The sequence below is a fragment of the Sebastes fasciatus genome, chromosome 13 (genome assembly GCF_043250625.1).
Source record: "Sebastes fasciatus isolate fSebFas1 chromosome 13, fSebFas1.pri, whole genome shotgun sequence".
In the NCBI taxonomy this organism is placed as follows: Eukaryota; Metazoa; Chordata; class Actinopteri; order Perciformes; family Sebastidae; genus Sebastes; species Sebastes fasciatus.
In genome coordinates this window covers 23,828,907-23,843,517 of record NC_133807.1, presented here as the reverse complement: position 1 = coordinate 23,843,517, position 14,611 = coordinate 23,828,907, and the positions used below count along the sequence as shown (strand labels likewise).

The 14,611-nt window shown below is 40.8% G+C and overlaps 1 protein-coding gene across 2 annotated transcripts in view; it reads left to right on the top strand.

Moving 5' to 3' along the window:
• The window catches only part of slc4a1a (solute carrier family 4 member 1a (Diego blood group)), a 33,551-nt gene that overhangs the window by 10,631 nt on the left and 8,309 nt on the right, over positions 1-14,611 (top strand). The window contains exons 1-7 of one of the 2 annotated variants that reach the window (XM_074656307.1): positions 9,319-9,721; positions 11,087-11,155; positions 11,300-11,355; positions 12,820-12,932; positions 13,982-14,028; positions 14,131-14,296; positions 14,390-14,525. In XM_074656307.1, coding sequence (XP_074512408.1) covers positions 11,132-11,155; positions 11,300-11,355; positions 12,820-12,932; positions 13,982-14,028; positions 14,131-14,296; positions 14,390-14,525 — 542 coding nt within the window. In that variant the 5' untranslated portion in view covers positions 9,319-9,721; positions 11,087-11,131. Of the gene's footprint in view, positions 1-9,318; positions 9,722-11,086; positions 11,156-11,299; positions 11,356-12,819; positions 12,933-13,981; positions 14,029-14,130; positions 14,297-14,389; positions 14,526-14,611 lie in introns of those variants that run through there. The other variant, XM_074656308.1, reaches the window with a different exon arrangement.

Genomic DNA, 14,611 nt, shown 5'->3' with positions numbered 1-14,611 from the left:
CGGGCTAAACCCTGACGCCAACAACACACCTCCTTACCTATATACCCGTGGCTGGGTCAATCAATTAATACAGTGCCACCTAGTGTTCGTAGAAGTGAATTACATCCCAACCTCAGTATGTCAGCATCATGTTTTGGCTCTTACACACCGGCCCCTAATTGTTATGGCAGGCAGACATAACAATTCAAACAAAATACACAAAAAAGAGGAGCCAAATGTTACAATACACCAAGTTATGCATTTAAACTTCATGTACCAAACAGAGTTTTGTCACTGGCCTTTCAATTATGGTGGCTTTGGTCTGTCCTGACTGGTTTCCTCTGAATGGTTAGCCTCAGAAGCTTCCAGCTGCTTTCGTAGGCGAATCCTTCCTAACAACCCGACCTTTAACCTGAGGAACCAGGCAACTGATGTCTTGAGCCCTCTCCAGTCAAAAAAGTAGCCAATGAGCTGGACAGTAGGACCATTTTCCTGATGCAGTTGATGTTGAGGTACTGACTCTGCATAGGTCTTACTGATGAGCGCATTTATGTACCCTGCATACTCCTGGTGCAAGTGTTTGTTATTGAGGAACCTTTTCCTCAAACCCTGGATCCTTTGCTTTGCCACCACGAAGTTGTTAGGCAGATAGACTTCCTTGCTTTTAAAGGGCAATTTCAAACAATACTTCCCATCCTGAAGTACCGCTGAGTGCTCAACAGTTTCCAGAAACTTGAGGTCTTCTCTGGACCTTTCCTTTTCCTCCTCACTCCTTTCATTGAAGTCGTGGTTGTACTGCTTGGTTAGCATTTCTTCCAGTTTGCACACAGAGATCCGGTTCACATTAGCGGAGGGAAGCCCTGCCTCCAGGGTGCCACTGTTTCCAATCAGCGGCCCATTTACAACCCATCCCAGCACAGTCCTAATGGCATACGGGCCATTCCCGCAGCTGTTGATGACCTCCCAAGGCTCCAATATCTTGGGAGTATTTGTTCCAATCAACAGGTCGACATTTGCCTTGATGCTTGGAATGTGAACTTTTGACAAGTAGGGCCATTTAGCCAGGTCCTCGTGTGTCACCATGCTATCAGTGGTAACTGGCATTTTCTTCTGTGTGAAAACCTCTGGGAGAATATAGAAGTCATCACCATCCAGATCAGAGACCTCCAAACCAGTCAAGGAGTAAGCTGGAACAACTGTTTCTTGACCCATTGTGCGCAACAAGAAGCTGGTTCTTCTGCCTGTAACATTCAGCCTCTGCATAAGATGTTCTGAGCAGAATGTGGCTGAACTACCAGGATCCAAAAAGGCATAAGTTTCAATGATGTGATTTCCTTTGGCAGATTTCACCTTTACAGGGAGAATGGATAGAACACACCGGTCCTCACCGGCCCCTGTATGTCCACATGTTTGGAATGAATATGGCTGTTGAGATGGTTCCTGCTGCCAAGCTGTTACTTGCCTTTTGATATGAAGCACCATGGGATGAGTTTGTCCACAAACCTTGCATGTCATGCGCCTCTCGCAATCCCTGCTCATGTGACCATCACCTAAGCATGCAAAGCAAACTCCCTTTTCCCTCAGAATGTGAATCTTATCCTTGTGCATCTTTCCCTTGAACTGTTTACACTCGTCCAATGAGTGACTACGAGCACAGCAGAGACATTCAGCATTTTCAGCCTTGGCTGGATCTGATGTTGGTTCCTTAGGCTCCTGGGGCAAGTCCTTAGATGTTACTGTGGTGGCAACAATGTTTTCCTTCACCTTGTACCCAGACTGTGGCTTAAAACTGGTGAGAGGCTTCGTCCCAGTAACGCCAGATGTTGGTTCCTGTATGTTGCCAAACAGCGGGTCGGAAAGAATTCTGACACGACGCTCCATGAATTTGACCAGATCAATGAAGTAAGCTCTGTTATTGCTTTTCTCCATTATGTCGTGAGCTACTGTCCTCCATTGTTCTCTCATTTTGTATGGCAACTTTGAAATGATGGCTCTCATGTTTACAGGCATATCCAGTTCTTCCATGTACTGGAGTTCCCCCATTACGTTACAACAGCCACGTAAGAACAAAGAGTACGCTTGGAGTGCTTTCACGTCCTCAGATTTTATTATTTGCCAAGCCAAAGCCTTTTCAATATAAGCAGTTGCGATTTTGTACTGATTGCCAAAGTGTTCCTGTAGAAGACCCTTCGCCACTGCATAGCCACGCTCAGGAGCCATATGTTGGCAGCTACGTACCAGTTCTTGTGGTTGTCCTCTGGTAAACTGTTCCAAATAATACAAACATTCTGCTTTTCCTGCCTTTTCCTCCACTCCTTGCTCAAAGGCTTTGATGAATATCCTGTATTGGAGAGGATCCCCTTCGAATAAGGGAATATCTCTCGGTGGTAGAGACAGTGAACGCTGCTGTTGAACCAAAGCAGCTGTGATTTCATTTTGTCTGTGCATGATGGTAAGTATGTCCACAGTTGGATGTTGACCGACCAGATGCTGGTATGTAGGCTGCCTTTCCTCTGGCTTTAACTGAGCAGTTGTTGGTTGGTACTGCAGATGCTGTGATGTTCCCAACAAACTGTTTTCCTGCTGATGTTCATTTGGCCTCATATCCAATGGCCTGTTAGACAGTAATGATTCTTTTGTCATATCATTTTGTTGTGATGATTTCCATGATCCAGGTTTGTATTCCTTTGCAGAAGGATTCAATACATTTGCAGATTCCAGTTTCCTTTTTTCCCTTTGCAAATAGGAATTCATGCCATTTGATGGTCCTTGAGAGGAGCTTCCCACATCATATGCCCTCAATACTGCTAGCTTAGCAGTGGATGCAGCTAGTTCAGCTTCCAAGTCAAGCTGCTCTCTTTTCCTCTTCAGCTGCTGTTCTTGCTCCTCCAAAGCTTGTCTTTCTTTTAAAGAGGCCACGCGAGCCATGAGTGCAGCTCTGTCTGCCTCCACCTTTATTCTGGCAGAGGATGTGGTACTGGATTTACCACTGTTCATACTTTTGTGGCTTGAGTGTTTGCTACCAACATTAGAAACACTGTCATCTGGATGAATATCATCCTCATTATTACCCTTTTCATGTGTGTCACCTTCAATGCATGAAACCCACCTTTTTGCCTCAGCAATACACTCATTAGGTGCCAGCATTTTTGCATTAAACCATGTTACATGTTTTTCTTTTTCATCACATGGCAACAAACCCAACAGAGATTCATGCACACATTTAGCTTCATTACACACATTAAAACTCTTCAAGAGCATTTTGTACCTGTTCTTTATCACCCATAACCATCAAACTTTGAATTGATTTTCTTATGTTTGTTACTTTGTTTAGCTTAGCCCTTCTGCTGTCTTGCAACTTTTCCAGTTTATCAGCAAGCGCTTTCACGGTGAGCTTTACTACCCGCTTCTCAGCTGGTGTTTCAACACCGCCAGTCTCACTAGCGGTTTGTGCACCAGTCCCGGTAAAACGGCCCGACGCCGCTTCGCGACTCTCCATGATTAACAGTCAGTCACTTAACAGTCAATGTAACAAACAGTCAGCGCAAAGTCCAAAGTCCGCCCGCTTCGGCAACCAATGCATTGGCTTTCCGCCCGCATATGTGTGCACACTTTATATGGCCATTACACAGTGTAGCGCTACCATACCTCCGCGTCGGGCGCCTTGTAGTGATGCAGTGGTCCGATGCTCCACAGCCGGCTTTAGCATTAGCTCCTCCGTAGCTCCTCCGTAGCTCCTCCGCCCATGGATGGCTACAGACGTCCTCCAAACACAGCCGAAATCCACACCGGCAGCTCTCCTCGTCCTCCCGCGTCGCCTCCGTTGAGTTCCAACAGGACGGGTTTTTGACTAATTGTAGGAGCTAAAGTCTACTACTGTAGCTACTGAGGTGATTAGCCCTGGACTGACGCGCTTTTCGCTGTAGATGGTACCTTTAGTTGTCTGTTGTGCTGTACAAAACTGATCCTGAGTCCGCTCGTTGGTTTTACAATAATAGTTCATTTATTCTTAATATGGTATTAAGGAAGCAAGTCCAGTTACCATAGCAACGAGTACACAATAACAACACGGCAAACAATTCAGCGTCCCTGCGGTCAAAAACCATTTGCCCTTCCGGGCTAAACCCTGACGCCAACAACACCTCCTTACCTATATACCCGTGGCTGGGTCAATCAATTAACACAGTGCCACCTAGTGTTCGTAGAAGTGAATTACATCCCAACCTCAGTATGTCAGCATCATGTTTTGGCTCTTACAGTAATGATTACAGACACAAAGGCGTGACTATGCACACATCTTTTGTAAGTGCACTTTAATTAGCCTTTACTTCCTGTATAGTCATGTGTTCCTATTATCTAAAAATTCCTAGCTGGGTGGAGTGATGGTGTACCATTCAAGGAATGCTGAACATAAACAAGTGTTATTTTTATGCTCCAGTTCCTCTTTGCACCTACACAGAAGTGACATTTCAGACAATACAAATTAAGATTTAAGGAAGACTTAAATGATTCTTATGATTGTTAAATTGTATGTTTATCGTTGGAACAACAAAAAAGACTGACCCTTTCTTTCAATCATTTTAATTTCGATTAATACAGGATAAGCATTTAATGTTACCATAAAAAATAATGGTAGAAAACACATATAACAAACCCAGACAACGTCTAACCATACAATCAGATTAATAGATGAAAAATTAAAGAAGACTTTTCAGTATTGCAAAACAAAACCGGATAGATAAGGGTAGTTCATGGAAATCATTATATTCTTTTATGCTTTGAAAATCCTGCATGTCACGTGGAGCAAAAGATAAATAATTTAAGGGTGCGGTTTCTTCTGCATTTGTTACACTAAGGGGCGCCAAAGTCAACAAAGACTCCCACCTTCAGTATTTGTCCTCTGGCGTCCCCTAACTCGAAGAAAAGATACTGAGGTCAAATACATGGAACTCAAATGAAGACACCCGTATGCAGCATTCGCAAAAAACTGCTGCAACCCTGGAGGGTGTTCTCACAATATCCTCTGTTACTAATTGATTTTTTAATGCAGTAAATAATGAGAATATTTGACCTCATATTCAGGATACAGTACATACTACTTTTTAAACACTAAAGTTGTTGTAATTAACAAAAGATAAATCTAGTCTCCACTGAGAACATTATTAAATTAATATTGTGTATCATTATTTCTAGATGGAGAGTCAGTGGGAATATATAAAAATGATAAGCACTGATAAATACACTATCTACATACAGCATGAGTAAGTATTTACTAGTATTCTGACTTGAATAATCGTATAGTTGAAGTGAAGTCACAAGAGCCCCGTTTCCACCGCAGGAACTTTCCCCCCAAAACTAAGAACCTTTTGAGGAACTTTTTGCAGTTGAACCGCAGGGACCAGGATCTAAATTAAGTTCCAGGGACATTTTACGGGGCCTTTTCACTAAAAGTTGGGGGAAAACCCAGCAGATGACTCACACTGTACTTGTTAATGGATGGCAGCTTGTGTAGTTTAGTGTAGTACTCTGTGACTAGGTGGGTCTTTGGTGCTGGCTCTGGCTCTCAGTGATAACTCACAGCGGCCTGCTTGTTCTAAAGCTGATAGAGGCCCTCTGTGCTGCCTTAGTTAGTCTGCCAGTTAGAGGTTTGAAAATGGACAGGGCCTATAAAAGCATTCAAGTTGGACCTTACAGATACAGGTGCAGTTGTACACACTAGAGGTGGGAATCACCACAGGCCCCACGATAGAATCTTATTGCGGTTATAAACATGTTGCGATATGCTGAGTATTGCGATAAGACATATCGCTATTTATTACCTTTTTCAACTGCATATTATGAGTCCACTACAACCTCTGATAGACAGAATAGCAGCCGGGATGTCGGATTGTTAAGAGGTTACTAGTTTATATAATAAAAGATTGATATGTCCATGTATCGCGATACTATGCTGTGTAGATTTTTTCCCCCACCCCTAGAACACACGCACATTAATTATGTGACTTCTAAATCCTCCTATTAAAGGGGGCAAATACTTATGCAAACATGTATTTTGTATTCATTTAGATCACTTGGTTGAAATCTGTCTCTTTCTATTGATCGGTGTGAAAAAAGCCACATTAAATCTACTTTGATTCAATGTTGTAAGACAATGAAACTTGCAGAGAATGCTTTTTATACGCACTGTAGCCATGTGAATTTGGTGTTTTGTCTTTGTTCGACAATGGCATTTTAATTTAGACACCTCAGCAGTGTCATAATCAACTACACGATGTATTTCAGCCACTTAGGTTTCCTTCACATCCTTTTTTTTTTCTTTAAAAGTCCAAATCACATTTCGCCCACATGCCCTGGCGCTTACATTATAGATGCTTTATGTTATATCTTTTTAAACTAGATTGTTACACATTATATTGTCTTTATTTTGTGCATTTTCACATCTTGCACTGCGTAAAGCAAGATGTCAAACTGTCTTTATATCTGAATTTGACATCGTTTGCTTTACATTTCATAAAAAATAATGCGTTAAGGCTAAAGATTATGAGTGTCTGGATATGAAAACGTCTATAAGAAGACTGGGAGTGTCTGTATGCTGTATGTTGACACACATGGACGCAGCAGATAGCTTCCACAAATGGGTGATAACAGGCCTGAGACACAGTGTCTGTAGATGGGGGCCTCACTGTGGGGTGTATGTTTGTATTTTCACTGTGTGGTAGTAGTCAGTATAATCACTTTGATCCCTGATCTTTCATTTAGCACAAGTGAATGTCCAAAAGGGTTATGACCTGCAAAACTACTGACATCCCCATCAGCCTCAGTGCTATTAACTAATGTTGGCATGCTAACACACTCAGATGATAAACAGTGACACTTCCTTAACACTGTCTGCATTTGTTCTGTAATTACCTAATGCCCATCCCTAACAAACACACCACTTCCTCCCTGCATTCCTTATTAGTTTCAGGACTTGTGAAATCAAGCGTCACCTTTTCTTTTCTCACGGATTTAGCGACATCAAACCCCGTGACGAATGCTCATTCTCGTTCCCTTTGTCGGTTACTTATCAGATCTCACGTGACTTGATGAAGTTCTCCACACAATGGACTTGTTCATGTTAACTCACTCAGTAGCCTATAGCCATGAAGTTCATATGACTACATGCATTTTACAAAGAGCCACATGTTGCGTCATTGAGACCGGAGGCTGAAATCGGTTATCAGGGGTGTTAGAGAGAGAATGGAGGCTTTTGTCCCTATGAGACCTTTAGAGATCATCCTATACCTCATACATTTTTATTTTACCTCTTTTAAAGATTTTGTATTAGTACCCCAATCAAAAAAATAACTCCTCTTTATCAGTTACTTTTGATTATATAGTGTATATTTACACTACCGTTCAGAAGTTTGGAATCAGCTGTTATATTGATGTTTTTATTCTTTCCTTCAATAATATCTATTTAAACAGAGATAAAAAAAACAGTGTAATTCAGACACCAAATGTATTATTTACATTTGAAATAGTGATGGCCCCAAAAGAAAAATAATTAAATGATTAAAACTTCCATTTAGTTGTCGTCCCCACAGTGTTTCATGACCCGTGATCATTATTGAACCACAACGGTGCAATTGGGCTCTACATATGTTTTCTTTGGGTCCCTTGCAGCTTATTCAGTGGTTAGATTCAGAGGTTTGAACTGTGATTTGTCAGTCCACATTATGTTCAGCTGATATTCCAATAATGCTAACCGTAGACTAACCTATTTCTATTGTGAAGCTTGAAGAACAGCTTTATTAAAGCAACACATTGTTATAGGCTGCCTTACTGTGCACGTGACACCTAAACAGAAACCTGTTTCTGTTTAAATCTGCACACATTTTGATGCAGTATCTTTTACCAATGACTGGTGTCTTCTTCTATCCTTATTGAACTGTTGCTCAGAGGGATCTTTGTCTCTTTCTGCTCTTTCTCTCAGCGTTTTGTTCTCCATGTACAAAACAAACCCTTCATACAAACTAACATCTTTTTGGACTCTCTACAACCTAAAAGCATCAAAGATGATTAAAACATATAGAGTAGTCCTCTTAGCCATCTGGCTGGACCCAATCAAGCTTTTGTGGCAGGCGATTTCAAACATTTGTGTGTATTATGTACACTATTTACTGTGGACCAGATTGACATCACCGCTTATCCACAGTTGACATATTTTACACAGCAAGACCGTTTTATATTTGATCTGTTATCTATATTTTGTACCTGATTGATATCACTACATTTATAGCTGTTTTACATAATATCCATACTTTGTTTTTCTTTTCTTTTCTGTTGTTGTGAATGAACTGTTGCCACGATTAAATAGCCCAGCTAGCTTAGCAGCAAAGCAGCATAACTTATTGACTCTAATATTTGTTTGAAAGTTTGATAATAAAAATGACAAATAAACAAGACAAAACTTTGAATAATGCTGGTATGGAATTAAATTATTAATAAAAGTGTATTTATTTTTCACCAAATGGTTCATAAGAGTGAAAAATTACAATATTTACACAAGTTACTCAAAATGATGTTTCTTTTTCTCTAATGTTTTCTTTTATCTTGTGAGATATTTAATACTTTCACATCTTCTCACAAAGTCCTTCTAAGTGTGAGGAGGTAAAATGAATGGTCTTTTGTCCAGACTAAGGTGATATAACCTGTGACGAGGCCTTAGAGACATAAACATGGCTTCTTTTCAAACATGCCAAAAAGGTTGGGAACCTCCAGTTTAAGGTACTGTACTCTTGTTTATGCTGCTTAATTTCATCAAAACATGTTTGATGACAGATTGTATCTATATAAATAAAAGTCCTTTAGAGTAGACCAGAGAATAGTGACAATGTTTTATACCTGTTTTATTAAAATTATTATTTTTTTTTTTTTTCTGGTTCACATCCCCTTGTTTTATGTTGTTTTTTTGTTCGTTTTAATAATCTGTGTCTAGTGTTTTCCTCTTTCACCAGTCATACAGGCATCGTTGTGTCTTAGTATCTGTCCTCAGACTGGGTTGGACCACCAGCATCCACCTCCACTCAGCTACAGAAGATGTCCAACCCTGTCACTGCCATGTCACATGGACCATACGAGAAACAAACCAGGTGAGTTTGAGGACTGCAATGATAAAAAAAAGTTGGGTTTAATGTGTTTATCTCATGACTTTGCTCAAAGATAATCAGCAGTAGAGGAACTACCCCCCTGAGGGAATCCCCAGTATACGTACACAACATGACGTACTAAGATGCTGTACTCCTGATACTGTATGTTGCCCCCCTTTTTAGCCTCTTTACTCCCCGTGTGCCCCTCAGACAGCATGAGGTTAGGCCTGCAGGACCAAACAGGTTCCTCTTACTACCCATGTCCAGACTTGGACCTGGTTCATGCTGGGAGGGCGGAGTGGTCAAACTAGGGTTGGGATATCCCTGTCTCAAGGTGTCGCTGGTCGATAGCGCTGTCTGTCTGTCACACAGGCCTTATCTCTGCCACCCCCCCGCCAGGTTGCTCAGCAACCAGAGGGGTTGTGGGGTCCAGCGCGTAGACGTAGGGTCGACGTAGTTTCATATGGGTGTTCCCGCTCTGCTCGAATTCTCTCTGTACTCATCTTTTTGGTTTGTCCTGGCTCAGTTTGTCAACGGGTTCGTCTAGGCCGACCGAGCAGAGATTGTCCTGTTTCCAGTGCTGGAGACCAGCTGGGTGTACCTGCATGCAGGTAAGGGGTGTGGCCTCCTCCGGACAGGGGTCAGAGACAGAGGGTAGAGGTCAAACAGGATGGATATCTGAATGAACCCTGATAGGAGAGGAGCAGAATCTAACCTTTAATGTCTTTGCCGTGCTTGTAAAATAAGGGCGGGAAGTTGTTTTCTTGAGCTTAAATTATTTTTTAGGGAAAGAATATTAATCTTTACAAGGGCTGCCGTCTTGGTCCTAGTTGACTAAGATTTATTTAGTCATTTTTTTATGGGTTTTTGTACGCGGAATGACTTATTTCCAAGAAACTTATGAGCAGATCTCTGGTAAACACAAGATTTAAAGTGGTGCTTTTGTGTGATTCTTTGTGGAGAAACTCCGTTTTACAGATCTGTCGATTCGAGACAAAATCGTATGAGTATTAGTCGACTGAGAATTTCTTTGGTCGAGGGCAAACACCAATCTTTACAAACAGAGATGTTTGTTGTGCACATTTTCTGTAAAGACAATTCAAGCATTTTTAAGTAATTTAAGGTCAAGGTCAAATGAGATTATCATCTTTGGGTTTTCATAGTTCGCTGCACTTATTTTGACTTTGTGCTAAAATCTCTGTATATTGTCAGTGGTACAGGGTGAAGAGTTGTTCCCTATAAATGGCAATTTCTTGTTAATGTGCAGATGTGTTTCTTTCAAGCATAACTATCTATCATTCTTTATCAATTTTGTGCATGTGTAACGTGAATGCGAAATTACCTGGCCTCTATTTAGGCTATCTGCTAAGAAATATCTTCAATTGCAATTTTGCAAAAAAGCCACTGTTAATTTTGCGTATTCCCGTCTAAATGTGCCCGTGTTTGCTGTTACAGTAGCTGTATTTCAAGTTTTTCACTGTACTGTTGCAAAACAGAGTTGTCTGGTTGAAGAAGGGTGTAACCCAAAGATAAGGCGCAGTATGACTTCTATTTAAACTATAACGAAGTTCACATTCTCAACGGCTGGTTGACTATCTGTCCTGAGCCGTGGCTCTGCAGGCTTAGCATGTGTGTGGTGGTAGATGGCGGTACCCTCATCAACGCTGCCTTAAAAAGGCTCAAAGCAGGCCTTAAAGGTCTGTGTAGTGGCTGAGTCAAGTTGACTACAGCAAATTGGTACTTTTACTATGATTAATGCAAGAATATGATATATATTTATCGTAAATTCTGTGTTTTGGATGCTGTTTGCATTAAAAGTATGTCAAAACCCAGGGCTCCCAAATCAGCAGTAAAAAGAAGAAGATTTCATATTAATGGTCCCCATTGAGTCGTTGGTTATTTCTAACTGTGTTGTACCTCATATAATTACTATATACTTGTTTTTTGTATGTTCATTCATTCTTTTTCTGTCTTAGGGAATGCATAAAAGTACCCGAGAGTTCAACATCTGAAAAACATCAATGGAAAACAATTTCAGTTTCGAGGTTAGTCCGATCTTGGAGAATTGGTCCGGGTGGAGACTGTGAAGTTTGATGTGCTCAATAAATCTTAGCAGCAATACATATGTTCCCTTCATCGTTCGATTTTCATCCAACTTTCTTCTGTTAATTCTTCTTCCTCTCGTCTAGGGCAGTGACGTGTCCTATGAAGAAAACGACACAGCCTTCCCGTCTCCACTGAGACGGTGAGTCCTTTCTCTCATTTAGGCCTCTCTGTTTCTGCAGTACTCTATTTGTACATGTACTGTACATTTACCTGGACATCTGTTTCTGATAAGACTAAAAGATAAAAGGTCTTTCTTGCCCTGAACTGAGCATGTCAGGTTCTCAAGATGTGCACCACCCAAACAAGTCACTCCAAACAAGTGATTATGAGACTTTGTATAGTGCAAAAGGAGTCACATTTAATGATGAACCCACAGAGAATCAGTTCCCCTCAGCTCTACGGAGCATTTTAGCTTCTTTTAGCTAATTGTTTTGGTTTTAAGGAGCGTCATTTTCATAATTTGATTCATTTTTTAAGTAAAAATGCGCTGATAAACCCACTTAAAAGCTCCCTTCACAGCACTAAACAGACTAGCTCATGAACATGGTGGCGCATGTAGCAGCTAAAGAGTCAGATATTTCCCTCAGAAGTTGGTGGAGACCAAACCAGAGCTAAAAAGAGAGTGAATATTGGACTTACATTCATCAGGTGGCACCTAACACAAATTCAAATGAAAGCTACTGTATCTGTGGAGTGTATATATAACTAACTGCAAACACGTTCACCATAACAACTGATTAAGGTGATAATGTTTTGTCAGACAGCTTGTGTGCACTGCCCCCAAGTGGCCAAAAAACTCAATAAAGGCAGGTTTAAGGTGAGGGTCATGTTGCAAGCGTTCAATCTGACAACTATAAAAAGTATTTACCAAAATTACAATAAAGAAACAGGGTATAGGGACACATTTAAATCTTAGATCTTGACATAAATGATCATTCACAATTCCGGAAGTGGTTAATCACATCCCCATAATGTGAAAGCAGCATTAGAGAGGAGGTATTTTGAATGGAGGTAAATATGCCCAATAGTCTAAACTCAGGGCATTTAACCCAATACTCCAAGCAGTCAATGATAAGAAATGTGTTGAGCAATCCTGCCCTCTTGTGGCGAAGAACAGAATAGCACTTACAGCATCATTTCACAGTAATGGAGAAGTTGATCAGCCTAAACTGAGACCTTCACTTGGATGGATTTTATGGATTTTTTTAATTTTATTTTTAGGGTTCAAGCATTTTTTCCTTTATTTGGGATCACATTATAGCAGCAGTTCACACTGTCATCTTTTGCTTTACTTTTACAAAATCATCCAATTTTTTCAGCTTTTTTCAATGTCAAAATAGTACACAAAATTGAAACATGGGGTGTTTTTCATTTGAAAAATAAATATAATAATTTATAAATAAAAAAAATTGCTATCCACAATTACAGGCTTCAAAGTCAATTTAACTTAGACATAATTATGGGCTTGCAATTTCTAAAAAAATCCCCACATTTCCTCTCCCTATCGGGGCTGATTTGAGATGAGACATTAGAAGATGTTGTTGAGAAGCATTCATGCTCATCCTTAGTCTTTATTGATGTTTCTGTTTGTCCACACCACCAGGACTCCACCAGGTCAGAGCGTCATCTATGACCTGGAATGGAAGAGGCCGGAAGAGGAGGAGGAGGAGGAGAATGAGCCACCTATGGCCATCGTCATCCCCAGTGATTCAGAGGGTAGGTTCCCCTCGCAGGCCATGCAGCCGCTGGCGACTTGATGTTTTATATCTGTGCACACATCACTTTTCTGCAGTGGTGGAATGTAACAAAGTACATTTACTCAAGTACAATGAGTTCAAGTTCAAGGTTTTTTTTACTCTACCTCTACTCCACTACATCGCAGAGGTAAATATTGTACTTTTTACTCCACTATGTCTGTCTGACAGCTTTAGTTACTCTGTAAATTACAATTATTCATACCCTTTTTGTCCAGTGAAAACCATGTATCTCTAGATGTTTAATATTTGTGATTAACTGAAGGATGAAGTGTTCCTTTATGGGTTGAGATAATTGTCCTACTTCTTAATATAAATAAATAAACTATTTAAAAATCCTCTTGGATCAGCTGAAAAATGCATCGTCACAAAGCTGAAAACAGGCCGTTTTTCTGAACATATGATGATCTTATAGAATATGATGCATTGCTGTAGAGTAAACCACCCAACAATATATAAAAGAGTTAAAATTAGCACAAACATACACATCTACAGCAGTATAATGCAACATACACATTAACGCAGCAGCAATATTAATCCAGAAACATCATATGTAAGGGATAATGTACGAGCCGGTCATTGTCGTGAAATAAACCCCTTCAGGGCGATGCGATGTGATCTTGCACCGCCCTGAAGGGGTTTATTTCACAACAATGACCCGCTAGCTGTACATTATCCCTCTTATTACATGGCTACTTACTTAAGAAATAAATAATTTGACACAAAAACGGTCCGTCAGAGTCCGACATCAGGACTGCACCCATATCAACGGTCTGGTATACATAGCAACGGTCTGCTACAAAGAAATAACAGACCGTAGAATGCCGTGCTTGACCAATCAGAATTGAGAATTCAACACAGCCGTGTTATAAATAACAGTAAAGCACTGACAGGGAGCATTTTATTACACAATGATGATAATACTTACATACTTTTACTTGTAGTGGAGTATTTGCTACTTATACTTAAGTAAAGGAATCTGAAAATCTTCCACAAACTTCTTTATTTCAGCTTATCTGAACCTGAACACCAACGCCACCACGAGAGGGGATGCTCAAGTTAGTCAACATTCTTCATACTTATCAGATATAAAAGATCATTAATGCAAACTAATATTACCACTGGTGTGTTTATTAACTAACCACATTGCATTACCGCAGGCCTATGTGGAGCTGAATGAGCTCCAGGGCAACACCTGGCAGGAGACCGGTCGCTGGGTGGGCTACGAGGAGAACTTGAACCCCGCCACAGGAACATGGGGTCCTTCTCATGTCTCCCACCTCACCTTCAAGAGCCTGATCCAGCTCCGCAAGACCATGAGCACAGGTGACTTTTAGATGAAATCTGTGCACACGATGTGATAAAATCAATTTTAGTTTGATGAATACGACGAGTTAAAGGCAACTCAAATGTACTCAGGTGCCGTCATCCTCGACTTGAACGCCAGCAGTCTGTCTGCTGTGGCTGAGAAGGTGGTCGATGAGCTGCTGAGCAAGAATGAGATTCGCGCCAGCGATCGTGACGGCCTGCTGAGAGCTCTCCTCATGAGACGCAGGTAACACACCATTTCTCTATTTCTTTCCATAGTCATAGAAATTGTCTGCAGCATTCACTTTATTCTCATTTTATTTGTCTATCCAG